The sequence below is a fragment of the Triplophysa rosa genome, linkage group LG5, assembly GCF_024868665.1.
Source record: "Triplophysa rosa linkage group LG5, Trosa_1v2, whole genome shotgun sequence".
Classification (NCBI taxonomy): domain Eukaryota; kingdom Metazoa; phylum Chordata; class Actinopteri; order Cypriniformes; family Nemacheilidae; genus Triplophysa; species Triplophysa rosa.
The window spans coordinates 10,849,268-10,870,827 of NC_079894.1; the positions used below are offsets into that span (position 1 = coordinate 10,849,268).

General features: G+C 38.6%; 1 protein-coding gene across 5 annotated transcripts; it reads left to right on the forward strand.

The window, feature by feature from the left end:
• The first annotated feature begins 10,299 nt into the window (after positions 1-10,299).
• septin2 (septin 2) lies at positions 10,300-21,545 on the forward strand. Of its 5 annotated transcripts, none has more exons than XM_057334491.1 (13): positions 10,300-10,423; positions 11,442-11,483; positions 11,858-11,972; positions 14,553-14,639; positions 14,782-14,905; positions 17,937-18,071; positions 18,202-18,319; positions 18,407-18,508; positions 18,682-18,827; positions 19,001-19,123; positions 20,109-20,172; positions 20,270-20,364; positions 20,494-21,545. In XM_057334491.1, the coding sequence occupies exons 2-12, from the start codon at positions 11,460-11,462 to the stop codon at positions 20,354-20,356; spliced, it is 1,125 nt and encodes a 374-aa protein (XP_057190474.1). In that variant the 5' UTR covers positions 10,300-10,423; positions 11,442-11,459; the 3' UTR covers positions 20,357-20,364; positions 20,494-21,545. The 5 variants fall into 5 exon arrangements, with proteins under 5 accessions (XP_057190474.1, XP_057190475.1, XP_057190476.1 ...); XM_057334492.1 differs by having other exon boundaries at positions 20,112-20,172; XM_057334493.1 differs by having other exon boundaries at positions 19,001-19,084; positions 20,112-20,172.
• Positions 21,546-21,560: the final 15 nt, after the last annotated feature.

Consider the following 21,560-nt stretch of genomic DNA (forward strand, 5'->3'; position numbering starts at 1 on the left):
AAACAATCTGCAGTGTAGTTCTCAGATCCAGCACGATACTCAACTATGTAGTCGAAACAGAGCAACCGAGCAGCCCACCGAGCAATACGCATACCAGCTCTATCAGTCCCTTTTGTGGTCAGCAGTGTTGTTAACGCTTGATGGTCAGTCTGCAACGTAAATCTGCGACCCCACAAGTACGTTCTCCATTTTTCCATCGCCCAGACACACGCCAGAGCCTCCTTTTCAACAGTGGAGTATTTCTGTTCAGCTGAGGACAGTGTTCTGGATGCGAAACCGACAGCATGTTCTTGACCATCAGTGCCAATTTGAGCGAAGACAGCACCTAGTCCATATGCAGACGCGTCAGTAGAAATGACCACCGGCATCTCCGGGTCAAACAGTATAAGCGCAGGACTGTGAACCAGCAGCTTCTTCACATCATCCAAGCTTTGTTGAGCATCATCAGACCAGCGAAATCCACTCTCATCTCTCAAGCACTCACGCAGAGGCATCACCACGGAAACGAAATTAGGAATGAATTTGTTGTACCAGGAGAGAAGACCCAGCAAAGAACGCAACTGAACAGCATCCTGAACAGCATCCGTTGGTGCAGGTGCATCGATTATTGCAGATAGATGTTCCTGATCCAACTGAATACCCTGCGACATCACCATGTGGCCTAGAAACTTCAAGCTCTGTTTTCTGAATTGACATTTTGACTCATTGAATACCAACCCAGCATCTTTGAGACGTTGCATCACCTTCTCTAGCGCTTGATCATGTTCTTGCAGCGAGCGTCCCCACACGATGATGTCGTCCAGATAATTTGCAACGTTCTGGACTCCTTTTAGAATGATGACCATCATCTTTTGGAATGCAGCTAGAGCAGACGCCAAGCCATAAGGTACCCTACCCTGTACTCGTAGCCAGCGATTTCGCCTGAGCATCAGCGGTCTCTAGCTGTGTGGCAATTGTAATGCAGTCTCCAGTGTCAATTTAGATTCCACTAATAATCTTTCACGAATGCGAGGGTTAGCAATATTTTCAACAAGTTGATCACGCAACATATCGTCAAGATTGTCAGCAAATTCACAAGTAGTCGCTAAATCTCTTAATGCAGCAATGTATTGTACTACCGTTTCATCTATCCTCTGTATGCGTTTCCTGAAAGCATGTCTTTTCACGACCACATTTCTTTTCGGAACGAAGTGTTGTTCCAAAGCCGTAATAGCATCAGCTAGATCGTCACCGGTATTGGGCAGTGTATAAAACAATCTCTGACCTTCGGTTCCGAGGTAGTGGAGAAGCAAAGCACGTTTTTTGGCTTCTCACCATAAATCCCCAGTAGCATTGATGACTAGCATGTAGTTCAGGTGTTGTGCCGAAAACACACTCCCTGCCAGAATCGCACTGCCTTCGCGTGCGCGCGCGTGACGTCACCTGCTGGTTTACAAAGGCGATTCTGGTCTGTAACTCGCGTTTTTCAGTATTCGTTACGAAAATGTCACATTCTTAGACAATGTAAGCAATACAGGTATATTTATGTGATTGATTTAAACTTCGTTTGAATAAATGTCTTATATTTACATACGGAGAATAAGCATTTAGTGGATCGAAATAAAGTTGGATTAAACTAAATCGACTTTCTTGTTGTTCCAAATGACTGTAAACAGTACTGCATTACTGACTGAATCAACTCTTTTCATTACACCTAAATGTGTGTTTTACACCTAGGCCTTACACAAGGCAGAAAATTACATGTAGTTGAGGACACACACTGTAAAGAAAGCAGACACATCTGACGATATAAAATAATGTATAAATGATCAAATTGAAAAAAAAAAGGTTTTAAATGGCGAACACTGACATTTTTAAATAGGTAAAGACGAATGATGATCCTGCAGAAAGATTTATTGATTTAAGTTGAAAAGGTAATGTAACATGGGGGGGTTATAATGCTCTCTATAATGCTTTATAATAATGATAAACACTTGTATTTTTCAGGAGACAGACTGCAGATCGAGAGATGTCACCAGCATCCGTTTTCATGTGTCTCTGACATTGCAAACCTGAGATTTGGGGGGGGTATGATTTCGGCAAGCCTTGCCAAAATCACACTCCCCTCTTTATAATGCTTTATAATAATGATGGACACTTGTCTTTTTCAGGAGATATATATTATAGGCATGGTCAAAACATTATCATAACGTGAATAAATCTGATAGGATTGCAGAATTTAGCAAAAAAAAACTGAACTCAGTCCAAGGTCCCTAAAAAACATATAAAAACAAAACACAGTCCACGGGAGAGGCTCGACCCGGCAAAATCTGAGAACTACCCAAATAGGGAGATCGTTTCCCGCCGGGGAAGAGATGCCTGGATGCCGTGGTAACTGGGAGGTCCTGGGTGCCAGCGGTTGCTGCGGGGCACAGAGGAGATAATTAGAGAGAGGCAAAGGCTCTGGAGTTGAAGGAAGATAAAACAAGACTAAGGCTTAGGTAAGCTGTGGCTAAGACTTTACAGTACCAAGACTCGCTAGACTATGGCAGTCAGAACAGGCTAAACATGCAATGGTTCAAAACTGATAATTACTGCGGGAATGTCTGCTTCAATTTTTACAAACTGGGCACATGTAGCTTGTCACTTTCCGCGACGTATTGGCACAGTCACAGTGATACCACCGAGGGCACACGTCACAGCCAATCTTAGCATAGGGACAAAGTGAAAATTAGCATGCTTCACCATTACTCCTGAAATCAATCAATTCTAATACAAATATTTAGAGTACTACAGTAAACCAGTTTTGTCTATCAATATTAAACTGATTAGTAATTACCCAATCAGTCCCACTTTTAGGGCTGTCTTTTTCCCCACATAGAAAACACAAGTCCTTTAGATCATCTATGAAAATGCCAGGGGAAAATAAGGAAGATTACAATGTGACACAAGCACAAATCTCACAATTAAAGACTCGTAAATAATCTTCAATAGACTTCTACTTTACACTTAATAATCTGAATTATTTGTGGTGTGGTATTCTTCATCTACCTGTGGTCTGCAGTAGGCGAGTAGCTATAGCCTTCCTGACAGACTCCAGACCACTTGTGCTTATTGAAAAATGTATTTGCTGATTGTTCAGGATACATTCAGCAAACTACAATAAAATATAATTAAGGGAGAGTAATGAAATCCTAGAACAGGGGTGTCAAACTAAATTCCTGGAGGGCCGCAGCTCTGCACAGTTTAGCTCCAACCACATCCAACCCCCACCTGTTTGGATGTTTCAAGTAACCCTTAAGAGCTTGATTAGTTGAATCGGGTGTGTTAAAGTAGGGTTGGAGTTAAAGGGCATTTTCCAAACGGCATTTATGCGCACTTGAAGGATTCTTTGTGTAGTGGCATTCTAAACTAAAGTGTTCACCTAAAGTGAGTTCCGTTTGTGATAACGTGATCTTAGATTACGAATTCTTGCCGCAGATTTTGCAGAAAATATGCCGCGGAATTTTGACGTTACCTAATTGTAAGTACAATAATTTAGTTTGTTCTTGTTTTACACTTTTTTGTGAGTGATATATAGCCTATGATTTAAGATGGTTAAAATAAACAAGTCCAACAAACAAGCGCTAGATTTAGAGAGCGCGTGCGGCGTTGTCAAGGTAACATTTGGCCAGTCATTCTCATTGTGAATGGAGCTCCAAACGCATACACGAGAGACAGTTCACACTTCAAAGAGTTCACTTCAAGCACTCAGCACTTGAAATGAGTAGGGCCTAAGGATGTGTCTATCATTATTATAAAGCATTATAAAGAGGGGAGTGTGATTTTGGCAAGGCTTGCCGAAATCATACCCCCCCCAAATCTCAGGTTTGCAATGTCAGAGACACATGAAAACGGATGCTGGTGACATCTCTCGAACTGTAGTCTGTCTCCTGAAAAAGACAAGTGTCCATCATTATTATAAAGCATTATAGAGAGGGGAGTGTGATTTTGGCAAGGCTTGCCGTAATCATACCCCCCCAAATCTCAGGTTTGCAATGTCAGAGACACATGAAAACGGATGCTGGTGACATCTCTCGATCTGCAGTCTGTCTCCTGAAAAATACAAGTGTTTATCATTATTATAAAGCATTATAGAGAGCATTATAACCCCCCCCCATGTTACATTACCTTTTCAACTTAAATCAATAAATCTTTCTGCAGGATCATCATTCGTCTTTACCTATTTAAAAATGTCAGCGTTCGCCATTTAAAACCTTTTTTTTTTCAATTTGATCATTTATACATTATTTTATATCGTCAGATGTGTCTGCTTTCTTTACAGTGTGTGTTCTCAACTACATGTACTTTTCTGCCTTGTGTAAGGCCTAGGTGTAAAACACACATTTAGGTGTAATGAAAAGAGTTGATTCAGTCAGTAATGCAGTACTGTTTACAGTCATTTGGAACAACAAGAAAGTCGATTTAGTTTAATCCAACTTCATTTCGATCCACTAATTGCTTATTCTCCGTATGTAAATATAAGACATATATTCAAACGAAGTTTAAATCAATCACATAAATATACCTGTATTGCTTACATTGTCTAAGAATGTGACATTTTCATAACGAATACTGAAAAACGCGAGTTACAGACCAGAATCGCCTTTGTAAACCAGCGTGACGTCACGCGCGCGCACGCGAAGGCAGTGCGATTCTGGCAGGGAGTGTGTTTTCGGCACAACACCTGTTCATTTTCAGCCATGTGACTAGCGGTATAGCGGGCTCACTGGGACAAGGCAAAAAAGGATTGGGAAATGGAGCACTTACTGAAGCCATCCTCAGAAAATCTTGTAAAAAACGTCCTCGTCGCCAATTTGTTATGTCTTATTGTAGACAAGAAGCTGGAGACTGTAAATCCTTTCAGTAACTTTATTCCCAGCTAACACATTCAGCATAACATGCAGGCACATGCTCAGTATCTCTACTACTTCTTCTCGTCTCCCTTCCTATACCCATCCACATAACTCAGAAGCTTGAGTGCCATTTAGTGGCGCATTAATGTGACAACGCCACAAAGCTGGTAATAAAAAACCCAGGCCAAAACTGAACTGGAGAGGTGTAAATGGGAAAATAGGACTCCCAATTTTGTTGTGATTGGTAAGCGCTTACATTAAGCAGCCTGGAACTCTTAAATCTACAAACATTTTTTTCATGTATTAAATGTAAAACTCTTAGGCCTGATGGTGTATTGTATTGTGAAATGTCTCTAATTATTATGCATTTTATTTAACCATATTTTTAACTCAGTGTTTGTATGCTTTTATTCTAGAGGCAGAAAGAAGTCCTTCATGTGCACAGATGACTGAGCTGGAGGTCAGAAAAGTTACTAAACTTGGGTTTCATCTAACTGTTTTCATCTTTTACAGTGTTGTTTGTAACTTATTTGTCTAATACATATTTGCACATCTGTAAACATACTTTTTTTCTTTAATTTCTCTTGTTTGTTCATTCAGTTCGTTTATTGGTTTCTGTTATTATATGTTTTATGCATGTTACGTCCCTGTGGAAGTATTGGTGTTTGTTTGTCTCTTTGTTTCTTTTTCTCTCCATCTCTGCTGTCAATTCGCAGGTCCCGCCTATTGTTCTGCCATTGGTCCATTAAACAAGTCAATCTCCTGGCTGTAATAATGACGTCATGGATCTCCGCCAATCGTCGGTCGAGTTCCGGTTTTAAAAGGACGCCGGAATGAACGCTTGGAAGGGTGGTTTTTGGAGACAACAGACTGGTTTCTGGAGACGAAACAGCTATTGTGTTTTGTCTTACGATTTATCGTTACTGTTATGTAACTTTGGGGAGAGAAACTGAAGAGAGAGAGACGTCGCGCGACATAAATTGTGCACACGTAGGTTTATACCATTTTTGTATTAGTCGCACTAGTTAGGAGTGAGTGCCACCCCATGTATGTTTTGTGCGGGCTAGTAAGAACAGGTTATGTAGGGCGTTTATACGCTGAAGACCCGCTGTTTTTTTGTTTCTTTGTTATGAGTTTAGGTTAGAGGGCATTTTCACTAGTTAGTTTTCCTGTTTTGTTGATTTCTTTGATTTGGCACCACTCTCGTTCTGTTTTCTCTCCTTGGTCTTGTGTATATATTGTTTCTTTTTTATTAATGACATTTTGTTATTGCTTATTAACTTATTATATTCACTATACTTTACTATTTACACATTTTGTTTAATAAATTGTTTAAATGTTATTCAGTGGTATTATTTGTGTCACCACCGCATACACACACCCTCAGAATTCTTTCAATTTAAATGTTGCCACCTCAACCCCTAAGATTCCATCTGGGGTCGTAACAATGCACTAAATCTTTTACATTTTTATTTTAATCCTTAATATATGAATTTAGTGCTTAGTTTATTGTTGCTGTGTTTTTGTATTGTGATATTATTTACAGTATGTGTTGCTTTTAGTTTATTGTTTGACATTATTTGTTGCGTATAGTTTCCATTGTATTTTTATGTTTCTGTTGTATTATGTGACTTTGTTTTTGTTGCTTTTTTTCTGTTGTCTAAATGTTGTCTGTAAATGTAAGTGTGATTGTTTTTTGGCACCTCTTTTGACATATTTATTTTTGCTGCATTTGAGTAGATTTTATTGTCAGCATCAATTAAACACAATACTTGCATTTGCTTGGTTTCTGTGTTTTTCCAATTATTCAACATATTATATATTGAGCCAGTTGTGGGCGAGTTGGATAGTTGTGGTGGCACTATGACCAATTTCTGGGAGAAATAATGTATTTATTTGCTATCTGGGCAGTAGAGTAAATATAAAATAACATAGCCATTACTGTGAAATTACAGTACAGCCGTAAAACAGAAAACTGTACAATTACAGTAAATCGCTGCCAGTACTTTACTGTGGAATTACAGCACAACTGTGAAATGAAAAACAGCTGCAAACCTGAAAAATTACAGTAAATGGCTGGAACCACTACTGCCAGTACTTTACTGGGAAATTACAGTACAGCCGTAAAACAGAAAACTGTACTTAAACTGTACAATTGCGGTAAATCGCTGCCAGTACTTTACTGTGGAATTCCAGCACAACTGTAAAATGAAAAACATCTGCAAACCTGTAAAATTACAGTAAATGGCTGGAACCACTGCTGCCAGTACTTCACTGTGAAATTACAGTACAGCCGTAAAATAGAAAACTGTATTAAACTGTACAATTGCGTTAAATAGCTGCCAGTACTTTACTGTGGAATTACAGCACAACTGTAAAATGAAAAAAACGGTTACAAACCTGTAAAATTACAGTAAATGGCTGGAACCACTGCTGCCAGTACTTTACTGTAAATTTACGGAGAATTTTTTTACAGTGTACAAATAAAATAAAATACAAACAGGATCTTCTTATATGAAAAATAAATACAATTGTAATGAAAAAAGGTTTCTAAAATAAACACTTTATTTTAGACAAACTTACTCAGCTTTACACCTCAATATTCCACTTTCCTCAGAATTTGTGTTTCCTGGCTTTTCTGGAGGCAAAGTCATTTATGATATCACTATAAGATATCTGACTGGCAATTTTGTTATAAATACTAATTAGTGCAAGTCCAGTCAGTCTTTCTTGAGCCATGGATGATCTCAAATAGTTTTTGATCAGTTTGAGTTTGGAAAAGTTCTGTTGTTGAATGAACAGAATGTTATTTTAACATTAAAAAAGCTATTTCAACAACAAACAGCAGCTATTTTAATGTCAAACTATATAACACAGCACCACAGCAAGCCACCTGTACACCTAAAACATTGAGGCATAATGATACTGGAATATAATAGCAAAGACCCCAAAGGTAGGCTAATGTATGTAATGTTAAACTGTTATCAGTACCAAAGTTATAAACAGAAGCTTATTTTTTATTATCAGTACCAAGTTTATGAAACAGAAGTTTATTTTTATTACAGAAATATAATCCAAGAAAGTTATTTTTAAAACTAGCTAAGTAATATGTTGTGTATTATAATATATTAAGATTGTGTCAGGATCCTGTCCTTCCTATTCTGAGTTTTCGTGCCTTGTGGACAGGGTCGTGACAGTACCATGTCTTGTGTATGTGTTTCGTCTTGTGTGGAGACGCGTGGCAGTTTGTTTTGACATTTCGCCGCGTGTTCTCCTGTTTCGTATAGCTCCGCCCCCTTGTTTCTCAGTTAGTGTTTCATCTCCCTCACCTGTCCCATTATCTCCCTGCTAATTCCCATTTAATGTTGAGTCTTGGCACCTGCCCGTTACCGTCCTTGTCCTAGCTCGACCTGATTTTGCCAAGTGGTTGATGTCCTCAGGGCAACATATTTTGTTGACGTAAGGACAACATTTTTTATAAATAAAACCTAAACCCACACCAAACCCCAACCCTAACCATAACTCACCCCTAAAATAAGAGGGAAATGATAAGTGAAAAACAATGGTCTAGAAGCACCTAATGCTGGTTGGAAGATTCAACTTAAAACTAGGTCTGATCCTTTTGGTGTTTGGTGGATGTAGCTTGAAAGCTCTAGGAGGAGTTAGCATAGTAAACTATATTGCAAGCTAAAGTTAGCTGGCTAGTTAATTAAGCAAGCAAGCAAAAAAGTATGTTTAATTAAACATCCGCAAATAGCTTTGCAATCTGTCAGAAAACGGGGTGATAGAACCCAGGCGCAGGCAAACAAAGGGTTAAATAATAAACTTATAATAATGCTAAAACAAAAACCCACGATGGGGAAAACGGTACAAAACAAAACAAATAATCAAACAGAAATACTTCCCGCAAGGGGGACAATACAAACGGGGTCAATAATCAAAATAGAGTCCAAACATGAATAGGGGAAGTCCAAACAGGAACACAGACTCTCTCAGACCATACGAACAGGGAGGCAACAGTGGCGTATAACAAACACAATGAACCGACACAGGACTGGGAATAAACGGGACTTATAACGGGGAAAACTAATGAAGGATAATAGGACAAGGGGCTCTCCTGTTTTTGCCAAGCGGTTGATGTCCTTAGGGCAACATCATGTTGACCCTGAGACAACATTTAAATTAACCAATCAGATTTCAGAAATAAGTTTACAGTTTATTATCAAGCCAACATTCTGATGTAGCACTTAAACTTATTATTCTTCTTCTGAGACTAAATTTTCTGACTCTTAACTAGGCTAAGCCTATTTAGTTTATATTCATTTTCTCAACTTACCTTATCTTGCTATTTTTTCTCTTCCTCGGTTTTCTTCCTTTTTCTTTTCTCTGCACCATAAGGTATGCCCTTTTTTGTGACATTGTTGAGTTGAAATTCTACATTCAACTTCAATTACGTCAATCAGTCATACTCTAGCTGTGCATGTATCCTGCTGCAGCAGCCCGTTAACATAATATTGCGTTGTGTTTTTTTTTTCATTGAATAATGCATTTTGCATCATTACCCATATCCATTGAAATATTGTATATATAAAAAAACTATGTCAAGAAATGGCCCAAGAGTACATGAAATGACATCGTTTTTATTTTTTTAGAGTCTTGGGGGCCCCCTGGGGCTTATGCCTTGGGCCAGCTATGGTTCACAATGGTATTTTAATGGAAACCATACATTTCTGTGATGATTTCTTTTGTTTTTATCAGCAGGGTATGTTACATTTATAATCTGATCAATCTGTCATATACAGGTATTTTTTGCTTCTTTATATATTATATATATATATATATATATAAACTATATCCAAGATATTTTACACATTATCTTATCTATCTTCAATGTACAGTATGGGGGGGGGGCGTAAATGTGAAAAATGTCGGAATGTATTGAAATCTGAGTTGCTTTTATAGAACCTTAACCATATTTTGCATTCATTCTTCTTTCTCCTTTAATAAAAAATAAAGCAATGATTTGTTTGTTGCATTTGTAGTCTGCTAAACTACATAACCGATTAAAGCTGTGATAATTGATTCATTTGTTGTGTAATGAAATTCTTAAGATTCTATAATTCATCACCACTAGAGGTCACTGCACCAATGCTGTTGTCATCCTAGCTCTGAGTACTGAAAGGTTTTTTTGTCTGGAACAAATATCTAAAAGGAAACTCGTATGCATTCCGTTTTTTAAAACATACGTAAATCGAGGAAAAGTAATTTTAAGGCAGACATTACAAAAATCAAGGATTAACGTTTTTGCTCAATTTTTAAGCAATAGTTTAATTTAAAAAAAGCTTAATTTGTGCAAAATCAAGTATGTGGAACATTTGAGCTGCGACGGGACTTTTATCGTGAAACATATCAAGTGTGTAAACGTTCTCCTCTTCACAGTACAATGTCGGTGTCGGCGTCAGTGTGAGTTCCGGTATCTCAGGAATTTGGGCTCATCGTCTCCTAACCCCCCTGCAGTACTGAAATCGAGTTTTTCCCGCAACTTTAAGGTATGTTTAATCCATTTACACATGTATTTTTTTGCTTCAGACCACAAGTGTTTTACTCTACGCGGGACGTTTGGTTTTCTCAAGATGATCGTTTCCCTCGTAGCGGTAACGTTAATGAATTAGCTCAGTTAACAGAGGCGTGTCATTTTAGTGCACCCGTGCTGAAGAAAAAACGCCACCGTTATAGTTAAGAGCACAACAACAAACACAATATGCACGATACCCCTTTTCATTTAAAATAAATGTGTTTTGTGGAATTATGGCAGTATTAGATGTTGGGATTAGCAGGGGTTCATAGATTCAGTTATACAAAATAATGCAATAAAATGAAAGGATATGTTATAACCTGCATATTAAAGAAAAAGACTAGACTAGTTTTTATCACTATATAACTTAAAATTAACAATGAGTAAATACTGTATTTATTTTATTATATTGTCTCTGCTCTTATTACTGTGCTGAGACCATCTCATCATGTCAGGTCTCAAGCTTTCGTCCTACATTTTGTCTGTCTCAAAAACTCTATTAAAGTTTTTGGTCCTTATGCTAAAATCATCTATGATGCTGTCTAGGTAAACAGCTTACTAGGTTTTGAAACCCAAACATTTAACTCCTTCTCCTACAGTCATTTCTATGGTTAATACTTTACTCAAATGTCCATGTTTATGGAAATATTAGTAAGTCATACTTAAGTAACTGCACAGAATTCAGTGTGACTAGTCTTTAAGTTTTGCTTTATGAGAATTTAAAACAGGAAATCTAGACTAGGTTTAAGTGTTCCTGTTTAAAGTCATACATTTGAGTTTGTGGTAAAACTGATGCACACAGACAGAAACTGACTTCCTGTTCCTGTGTAGCTCTGAAACCTTTCACTTTATCTACAACCTTCTGTGCGTGTAAGTTCAGCTCGAGCTGCAATGTCGGCCAATGTTTCAACGAATATAATACTTGAAGTATGTAATGTGGTTAAGTGAAGACTGTAAATAAGCCTAATTTATAAAATCTCATCATTTTGCAGGTTTTGTTTGAGCTCAAAATGTCTCAGGCGGATAAACTGAAGGTAAGGAAATGAGAGCATGTGGGTGGAAGTTTTGTTGTGTTCAATGCATTCCCAATGCTGCATTGTACAGAGAAAGATTTTTTAAAATATATCCTCGCTGTCCTTCTGAAAGCTTGTATGTCCAAATTCGCTGTTTTTCAGGAAATGGAAAAAACACTTTACTTTTTAAATGGTTAAATACTGAGTTGTCAAAGTGTGTTGTTTTTATTGATTAGATCTTTGAAAAACCCAGTGACAAACATAAAGGGTGACTAACAATAATGATTTATGACAAAAGATAAAAATCACAAAATATGGAGATACGAGGTTTCCGAAAGACAGCTGCGATATGTTTAAATACACTTATTGAGAAATTGCTCTTCTCTTATTTTCAGCAGGGACAGTTTACAAACCCAGAGACACCTGGGTATGTGGGATTTGCGAATTTGCCAAACCAGGTGCACCGGAAATCTGTGAAAAAGGGCTTTGAGTTCACGCTTATGGTGGTGGGTAAGTAGCATTGACATTATATTTTATACAAAACACACTCTTGTTCTAAAATCTCTTTTAGCATTGAAAGGGCTGTACAATCATTTATCGCGATACCACCAAATCCTATTGTAATCGAGCTGGCTGCGATATGCAATGTGTTGATATTTTTTTATTGCGTAGCTTGTCCGTGAAGCACGTCTCTGGGATCAGTAGGAAATGCAGCTCGATCTAAAAGCAGTGCGAGTTTGAGTCGCTTATAATGTGCATTTGAAAAAGCAACACCCGTCAAACATGATCATTATAAATATACTTTATTATCATGAAAATACCTGATGAGGTTTGAGTAACAGTGATAAAAAGATGACCATAGGCATTTCCTAGATTCTAGAACTTGTTATGGTCTTCTTCTGCAGTGCGTATTTGGAGTTTCCGCACGAGCGCGCCCTCTGGCTTTCGGATGCAGCAGCATTTCCCCATAAATCACGTGATATTTATCGTCGGTTTATCGTGACAGCCATATTGAAAATCTTTTCATTATATTGACCAAAGGACAGTGTGATGTTTTGTTACATCCTATGCTATATTTATGTTTTATCAACAATACAGTATCATGTGGTATTATAGAAGAACTTGCTTGAGACTGGAATGTTATTTTGTAATAAGTAAGAGACTCAGCGTAGTCACTTAATCCAACATTTTAGTGGTAGGAAACTCTCTATTTGGTGTTTGAGTGGAAATGGCTGTGGGAACAGGAATCTTTGGCAGCGTCAGATTGTGTGTGTCTGTGCGTGCGTGCGTGTGTGCGCACAGCTGTTGACACACGAATGAGATCTGCTGGAGAATCGAGTGGGGGAGGGTGACTGCTCTGCACGACCCATTGTACACTCATCCCATCGCATTAAAATAAATCACAGTAATGCAGAACTACAGCCGCAAATACTTTTACTTAGGGTGGTCGCGAAAAACCGAAGATAAAGATCACGTGATTTATGCACAGCTTTTGAGTGAAGTACGGGCAAATGCTGCTGCATCCGAAAGCCAGAGGGCGCTCTCGTGCGGAAACTCCAAATACGCACCGCAGAAGAAGACCATAACACGTTCTAGAATCAAAGAAATACCTATGGACATCTTTTTATCACTGTTACTCAAGCCTCATCAGGTATTTTTATGATAATAAAGTATATTTATAATGATCGTGTCTGACGGGTGTTGCTTTTTCAAATGCACATTATAAGCGACTCAAACTCGCACTGCTTTTAGATCGAGCAGCATTTCCTACTGATCCCAGAGCCGCATTAAAAAACATCAACACATTGCATATCGCAGCCAGCTTGATTTCAATAGGATTTAGTGGTATCGCGATAATTTGTCGTGCAGCCCTACTTTCACTGGCTGCTCAGTTTCAGCTCTGCACAGGATGATGGATGATGGGAGAATAATGACATTTATATGAAAGAAAACAGTATAGTCTAGGGATGCACCGAATCTAACATTCTTGGCAGAAGCCGAACATGATGTGAAACACTTGGCCGAAGGCCGAATAATACCGAACACCGAACATGGTTTTTGCATTTCTTCTATTTATTAAGCTATTTTTTCACTATTGCACAAACTGAATAGTCAAAATTTGCTTTTAAAAATTTGTCTTGCTTTTCAATAAAATACAATACAACTTAATATAAAATTGAGCAAAACAAAATACATTAAAACAAAAAACGTAATAGCCTATATTAATTAGGCCTATAACTGACTGGTAAAAGAATGTAATGTAAGTTACTCTGAACCCCTACAACAAAACACTTCATTAAAAACTGTCATTCCACATTAGGCCTATAAACTAAAAATACGAATAAACTAAAACTGTTGGATTATTATAGGCTACGTTGCAAAATGATTATAAGAAAAAAAAACATCGAACGCAAGCAATTCTGACTGATGCTGACTGACAACCATATCAGTTCACGTCTCTCCTGCAAACTCCGCCCACAAAAGCTGACCGTTCTCTGGTGCACTCGTGGCCGGGATGCACAGAACATACTTTGACAAGTTGTTTAGTACAGGGAACTGTGTGCGCGCGACCACTGTATGATGTCAAAGGATGTCGCGAGCGGCGGGGCTACTGTCAGACAGCCCGCTCCCGTCTGAAATAGCCACAAGTTACCGACCGGTAAAGACGCTTTCATTCGGAAATTTACTTCCGTGCGGCAAGTCCCGTGCTGTGTCTTTCTCTGACACCTTAAAATGCTCCACACACACACTGCCAAAATGTTTGCGGCATTAATAAAGCGCACGTCTCTCTCTCTCTCTCTCTCTCTCTCTCTCTCTCTCTCTCTGCGCTGGTTGCTAGTTGATCGTTTCTCGAGTCATGTTCGGTAAAATTTATTCGGCCATTTCACATATTCGGCCGAATACCGAACATGCGTTTTTTGCTATTTTCGGCCGAATATATTCGGTGGCCGAACATTCGGTGCATCCCTAGTATAGTCCACTCGAAAAGAAACAACAGAACAATGAATGCATATGTCTGTCTTTCGCAAGTGTTTTTGTGGTTAATGTGACTATTCAGTTTATACTCATTTGTCTTTGTTTTTCTTTCAGGTGAGTCTGGATTAGGGAAGTCCACGCTGATCAACAGTTTGTTCCTCACCGATCTCTATCCCGAGAGAGTCATTCCTGGCGCTGCAGGTGAGAGTTTTAATATCAACTTTATTAAATGAGATGGTCTGACTCTGAAGTCTGATATTTATGATGTTGCTGTGCACAGAAGGGCTTTAACTTGCATCATCAGAATCGTCTCTGATTGGTTACATATGGTTTTGTCATTCAGAGAAGATTGAGCGTACAGTGCAGATCGAAGCCTCAACAGTGGAGATTGAAGAGCGTGGAGTGAAGCTTCGCCTCACTGTGGTTGACACACCTGGATATGGAGATGCCATTAATAGTGAAGACTGGTAAGCTTTGTTTTTGATATCCATTAAAAATAATAAACTGGGGCTGAGTTATGTTTGACCATATGCAACCTGTGGGCTCTGGCATTTTGCCACTGTTGTTTAATAATTTAATAGGGATGCACCGAATGTTCGGCCACCGAAAATGTTCGGCTGAAAATAGCAAAAAAACGCAAGTTCGGTGTTCGGCCGAATATGTGAAGTGGCTGAATAAATTTTACCGAACATGACTCGTGATACGATCAAGCAGCAACCAGCGCAGAGAGAGAGAGAGAGACGCGTGCGCTTTATTACTGCCGCAAACATTTTGGCAGTGTGTGCGTGTGTGTGTGTGGAGCATTTTAAAGTGTCAGAGAAAGACACAGCACGGGACTTGCCGCACGGAAGTAAATTTCCGAATGAAAGCGTCTTTACCGGTCGGTAACTTTACTTCAGACGGAAGCGGGCTGTCTGACAGTAGCCCCGCCGCTCTCGACATCCTTTGACATCATACAGTGGTCGCGTGCACACAGTTCCCTGTACTAAACAACTTGTCAAAGTATGTTCGGTGCATCTCGGCCACGAGTGCACCTTCTGAGAGAACAGTCAGCTTTTGTGGGCGGAGTTTGGAGGAGAGACGTGAACTGAAATGGTTGTCAGTCAGCATCAGTCAGAATTGCTTGCATTGGATGTTTTTTTTTTTCTCAAATCATTTTGCAATGTAGCCTATAATAATCCCAACAGTTTTAGTTTATTCATATTTTTAGTTTATAGGCCTAATGTGGAATGACAGTTTTTAATGAAGTGTTTTGTTGTAGGGGTTCAGAGTAACTTACATTACATTCTTTTAGCAGTCAGTTATAGGCCTAATTAATAGCTCTTCATGAAGGGAGAGGGCTTAATTTTTTGTTTGAATTTACTTTGTTTTGCTCAATTTTATATTAAGTTGTATTGTATTTTATTGAAAAGCAAGACAAATTATAAAAAGCACATTTTGACTATTCAGTTTGTGCAATAGTGAAAAAAATGGCTTAATAAATAGAAGAAATGCAAAAAAGTATGTTAGGTATTATTCGGCCAAGTGTTTCACATCATGTTCGGCTTCGGCCAAGAATTTTTGTTTCGGTGCATCCCTATAGTTTAATTAAAGCGGCAGTTCTTAACTTTGGCCCCTTTGTCACCATCTCAGTTTGAAACATAAAATGTCAGTTATATGCGGAGTTATTTTCTTTACATGGGTTGTGCTTTGGCACTGCTGCTCTGCGCGGATGAATCCGAGCTCTGTGCTAAATGACAGACTGCTCACACCGCATCAGTGCAGCGCCAGCGCATCTGTACATCAACGTGACCGTAACATGCGACCGCGTCTATACCAGATACAACGCGAAACGTTTAAAAGCATCACTAATATAGAATCAATTGTAGCGTTTGATATCGCGTCACGCCTGATGTAGACAAAAACTCTAAATGACATGGAAAATACCGCCTACCTTACGTCCTACAAGTAATATATCTGAAACATGTCGTTTGAACACATACAATATCTGCCGCTTTTTTTCTGACTACATGAAACAAAGTTTAAAAAATAAATCACGATAGTGACGTCTCACCTGTTAATGCAGTCCTTTCAGATGTCAGAGCCAACTTTTAAAATCCCTGTCGATATTAGCTTTTGCTTTAGCACGAAGCTGTCACTTTAGTTCTCCGGAGCGCGAGGTTACTAGTTATTAACAACAGATGATTCCCCAGATGTAATCAGCGTCAGAACTTAATAAATGAAGATGTTTACATGACATTCCCCAGATGATCACTTTTAAACACAGCCATCTAGATGATGATTTAAATTCCAAGCGACTGTTATAAGAATGAACAACACCCTGTCACCCGCAGCAGTGCCGCTGCAGGCCATCCACACACACGTGATAAACTAGCCGGTTCCTCTCCTTTGTGTTTACGGACGTGATGTAATGACGCAAAGAGGTACTCCCCCAAATTCAAATTTCCTGCATGGGTGACCCGACAGCGCAAATTATAAGTCATTATTATAAGCTTACCGTTGTGAATCTGGGTAAGATAAGACAATCGTTTTGAACACTGATCTGTCTATGTATTTACTCAACAATTGATTTCTGATTATTTTTGTACCCCAAAATTATCGCGGATTGCCGCTTTAAATTTACAGTAGGTGAACTAGTTTGGTGAATTTGCCTGAAGAAAATATAATACATTTTGTGTAGAAGGAATGGATAATAGAGAGTGCAGGGAGGAATGGAGGAAGTTTTTTCTGCTCTGTTGGTTGCATTAGAGAGACAGGAAACATGTGTGACCTCTTCCTGTCGACTCCCTGACCCGCATCAGAAGGAAAACATTGAATTGCTTTAGTCTGAAAAAGGAAATGTGTGCTGTCACATTTATACGTTTATACAACAAAATCTTTTAATTCTGTCATTTAAACACAAAACCTCACAAACACGTGTGTTCAAATCATTCGTAGTGTATTAAGTTATATTTAAAGTCCTATGAGGTAAAATGTACTTTATGTATGTAAAGTGTTATATATGTATTTTATATTATAAGTTTAGATGGTTGACACACGACCCTGGCCCAAAGTTAACTTCTGCTCTGTGTTTGGCTATAATATAACAGTTTATTTTATGTTTACATTAATTTATATTAACATTTAATTATATATTAATTGCGGAGGTCCACCAGAAGTTATAATGCATAATGTTTGTTTATGTTGTTGCCGCTGAAACAGTCTATACAGTAATTGTTATACCTCCACTTCTTTTCCTTGTAAACAAATGACCATTAATTGAAAACATAAGAAAATCTGAAAAAAAATGGAATTTATTTATTGAAATATGAATTTAATAAAAAAATATTGAATAGCAGTCAGAAGAGCCTAAACATAACATTTGAAGTGACTTGGAGTTAAACACATCACAGAGCTACTGATGTTTATATTTACTTTTTAAGTTGTTTATAAATCCCTGAACTCATGAAGAACTTTCTGTCAGTGTTTGAAAGAGTATCTGTGTGTTTTCTCGGACAGTTTCAACACCATTATCTCATACATCGATGACCAGTTCGAGCGCTACCTTCACGATGAGAGCGGACTCAACCGCAGACACATTGTTGACAACCGCGTGCACTGTTGCTTCTATTTCATTTCTCCATTGGGTCACGGGTGAGTTCTCACACCCGGCTCACCTGCAAATCATTCGATGGATCGTTGATCTTGCATTTTTGGTTGTATAATTAGATAAGTTTACAAAGTTCTGTTTTTTAATGATTTAAATATAACATCTATTTTACAGGCTGAAGCCTCTAGATGTCCAGTTCATGAAGGCCATTCACAATAAAGTGAATGTTGTTCCTGTTATTGCCAAAGCAGACACACTGACCCTCAGGGAGAGAGAGAGACTCAAGCGCAGGGTAATGCATTTATATTTCTTTCCAAATACAGATCCCTATTGGTTCATCATATTTGGCTTGATTTTTGTCTGTGGTTATTTGTTGCAGATTTTGGATGAAATCGATGAGCATGGCATTAAGATCTATCATCTACCTGATGCAGAGTCAGATGAGGATGAAGATTTCAAAGAGCAGACCAGAATTCTTAAGGTATGTATGGTGTAGTTTTGCCATTTTCACAGTAAAATAAAACATTCACAACTTAAGCGAACAATTATTTAGTTAACTAAAGGAGCCATAAAATTTATGTTTTGACACCTGAAGAGCAGAAACAGAGACCAGTTGTGTAAAAATGTTTAATATTTTTGCATTGCCGTTTACAGGCCAGTATACCATTTGCTGTGGTGGGATCCAACCAGCAGATTGAAGCTAAAGGGAAGAAGGTGAGAGGACGTTTGTACCCGTGGGGTGTAGTGGAGGTGGAAAACCCTGAACACAACGACTTCCTTAAACTTCGCACCATGCTGATGTGAGTTTCTTCAAGTTTTTTCTTGTGTATTTTTATGTATTGGTAGTATTTTCTGTTGTACTTGGGTTCGTAGCGTTTTATAGAAGTATATTTTCTGATCAACTTTATATCACTTTGGATAAAAGTGTCTGACAAATGTATAACTGTAAATGTATTATGGACTCTCTGTGCAGTACCCACATGCAGGACCTGCAGGAGGTGACTCAGGATCTTCACTATGAGAACTTCCGCTCGGAGCGCCTCAAACGGGGCGGCAGGTTGTCCTCCCATGGTTACATTCTGCCTCTGTCGCCTGCGTACGTACTGCTCTGCTTGTCTTTCTCCACCTCCTCCCCAGCCTCTGTGAAAAAGCAGTTTTTGAGGATGAAGCTGCGTATTATTTGAATATCCAAAAACCATCGAGCCTGTCCTGGTATTTGAACGAAGCAGTACACAAAATAGGGAACTAGATTGAAAAAGCACATTTATTTAGAGACACTTCTCAATTTAGCTAAATACACAGAAACGGCAATAATGAGTGAAAAGAGAAGTATTGCTTTGACCCATTAAGAAATAGTTTGAGTATGGGAGATTTACCACAGGCAGTATATCGACTGAATTAGCTCAGTTTTAATGTGTGATACAGTTGTGTTATGTTTATTCCACAGCCTGTAATATCCGAGTGTCTCAGATCTGCAGTTGTGAGTCAGATCTATGTGTTTTAGAGGATAGGAGGGGGAGGTACTGCTGGGAGCTCAGTCACAGCTCCACCTATCCTACACCCTGACTGTTTCTACACTTCTCAAACACAAACGTTTGTCCTCTGACTTTCTGCTATGCTCAGCACACGCTTGCACTAATTCCTTGGGTTTGTCGTCTTGACTAAACTCTGCAGCACGAATCCTTTGATGCCAACGTGTTACTAATCCACAAAGTCATTTCTCAAAGACTCCATGAAATCGCATGATGACCAGGAAGTTTAGACGATTGCACATGCACATTTTTTTACGGCCAGTAGGTTTTAGTTACGTGCCTAAAAGCCTGTAGCTTCCTTGCTGGTCTGTTGCCGTTGGTATTAAGGGAAAGGGACATTGATGTTTTGGAGTACACTAGCATTTGAATAACCTCCAAGCTAATCCATTTTGTTTTCATGGGGTCTTTCAATGAAAGTCTTTAAATTTGGCGTTGAACAAAGATATAAGCAGGTGGGCAATGTGTATAATAAATTGTTTCTGAAACTTAACTACAAAGTAAATTTATGTGTGGTGCTTTTTACACCGCCCCCCCCTACTCTGTGTGAAGCAGGAACGTCCCGGAGCCAGAAGAAATGGACAAGGACATAATCCTGCAGGAGAAGGAGGCTGAGGTACAGTCTCTCACTCAGTCTTTACTCTGTAAACTAGTTTTTATTATTAAAATGCATGAGTGTCAATGCATGAGCGTGTGTGTTTCGTGTCTCTCAGCTGAGGCGGATGCAGCAGATGATCGCCAAGATGCAAGCACAGATGCTGAAGCAGGGAGACGGTGAGGAAGACGGCCCACACCTGTGAGAAACACGGTAAGAGCTCATTCAAACCTGTTTACTTGCTATTAACATCCATCTCCTGTGACCTCATGAGATGAGATTTCGTCGAGTGTTGTTAAAGACGGAATTAGAGAGCTTGTTTTTGTGTGTGTTCTTTTTTAGATGCTGACCTGTCATTCGAGCTTGAGCCAGTCAGGCACATCGCCAAAACTTGCTAAATTTGGAGAAAGTGAGGAGACTAGCTCAACCTGCTTGTCATTTTCTTAGTTTCTGTCACTCTTATGTGTTTGTAAGCAGTATTAAGTTCTTTGTTATTTACTCAGATGCTGATTACTCATTACTCAGATCTAAAATTCATTTATTTTCTTCCAACACCTTATTATGCCAGTAACCAAAATGAAGAAGCAGTTATAAAGTCTGTGGACCTCACAGAGCAATTAATGTTTTATATTCTGTTACAAAAGCCAAATGCTGCGGGTAAATGACCTTTTTATATAAAGCCCCTTTTGTCTATCAGGACCATTCAAGACCACTGGAAGTACTTACTGCCCCATATTATACCATCCACAGTAGCTTAAAATCACTGTGAAGAATTCTAGCAGCTTTTGAATTTGAGTGTTTTTTGATTATTCATTTTATATCAATAATAAGTGTTGCCAGAGAGATTGCTGCCCTCCAGTTCAGGAGTTTTTGAAGTACTTCTCTCATTCCTGCATGAAGAAGTCTTTGTGTGATGTGCCATTCTGTTGAATGGTCTCCAAACAAATGCAAAACAGGTATAATGTAATCCATTGTACAATCCCTGTGCTGTCTAATGAAGGAGAAGGAGCAATTCTCTGATTTGAGTGACTTATGTAGCTCAGTGGAAACTCATGTAATATCAGACGTGCAATGTGAAATTGGGTTAGTGAAAGGATATATATTGACATGAAATATGCTGTTGTGCTTTTTGACCTTAATGCATGCCAAGTTTTACCTGGTTGTTTATTTTTTACTCATTTCTGTGACTGAATTAGTTTTCTTCTGTATCATAAATACGTATATAAATAAATCTGTTACCCAACAGCAAATGTCACCTTCAGCGAGCTAAACCTTTTCCATAGTTGCTCTTGAAAACCTGGTTGTTAACATTCCTGTTATAATATTTCACTTGAGAACTTTCTAATAAACATCTTTTGTTTATCATCTTGTAATAAATTTTATATTCAAAACTTTTTTTGGTTTATTTC

Coding starts and splice junctions, on each gene's coding strand:
- septin2 (XM_057334491.1), top strand. CDS start 11,460: ATGTCTCAGGCGGATAAACTGAAG. Junction 11,973..14,552: donor GTTCACGCTTATGGTGGTGG/GTAAGTAGCATT, acceptor TTTTTCTTTCAG/GTGAGTCTGGATTAGGGAAG. Junction 14,640..14,781: donor AGTCATTCCTGGCGCTGCAG/GTGAGAGTTTTA, acceptor TTTGTCATTCAG/AGAAGATTGAGCGTACAGTG.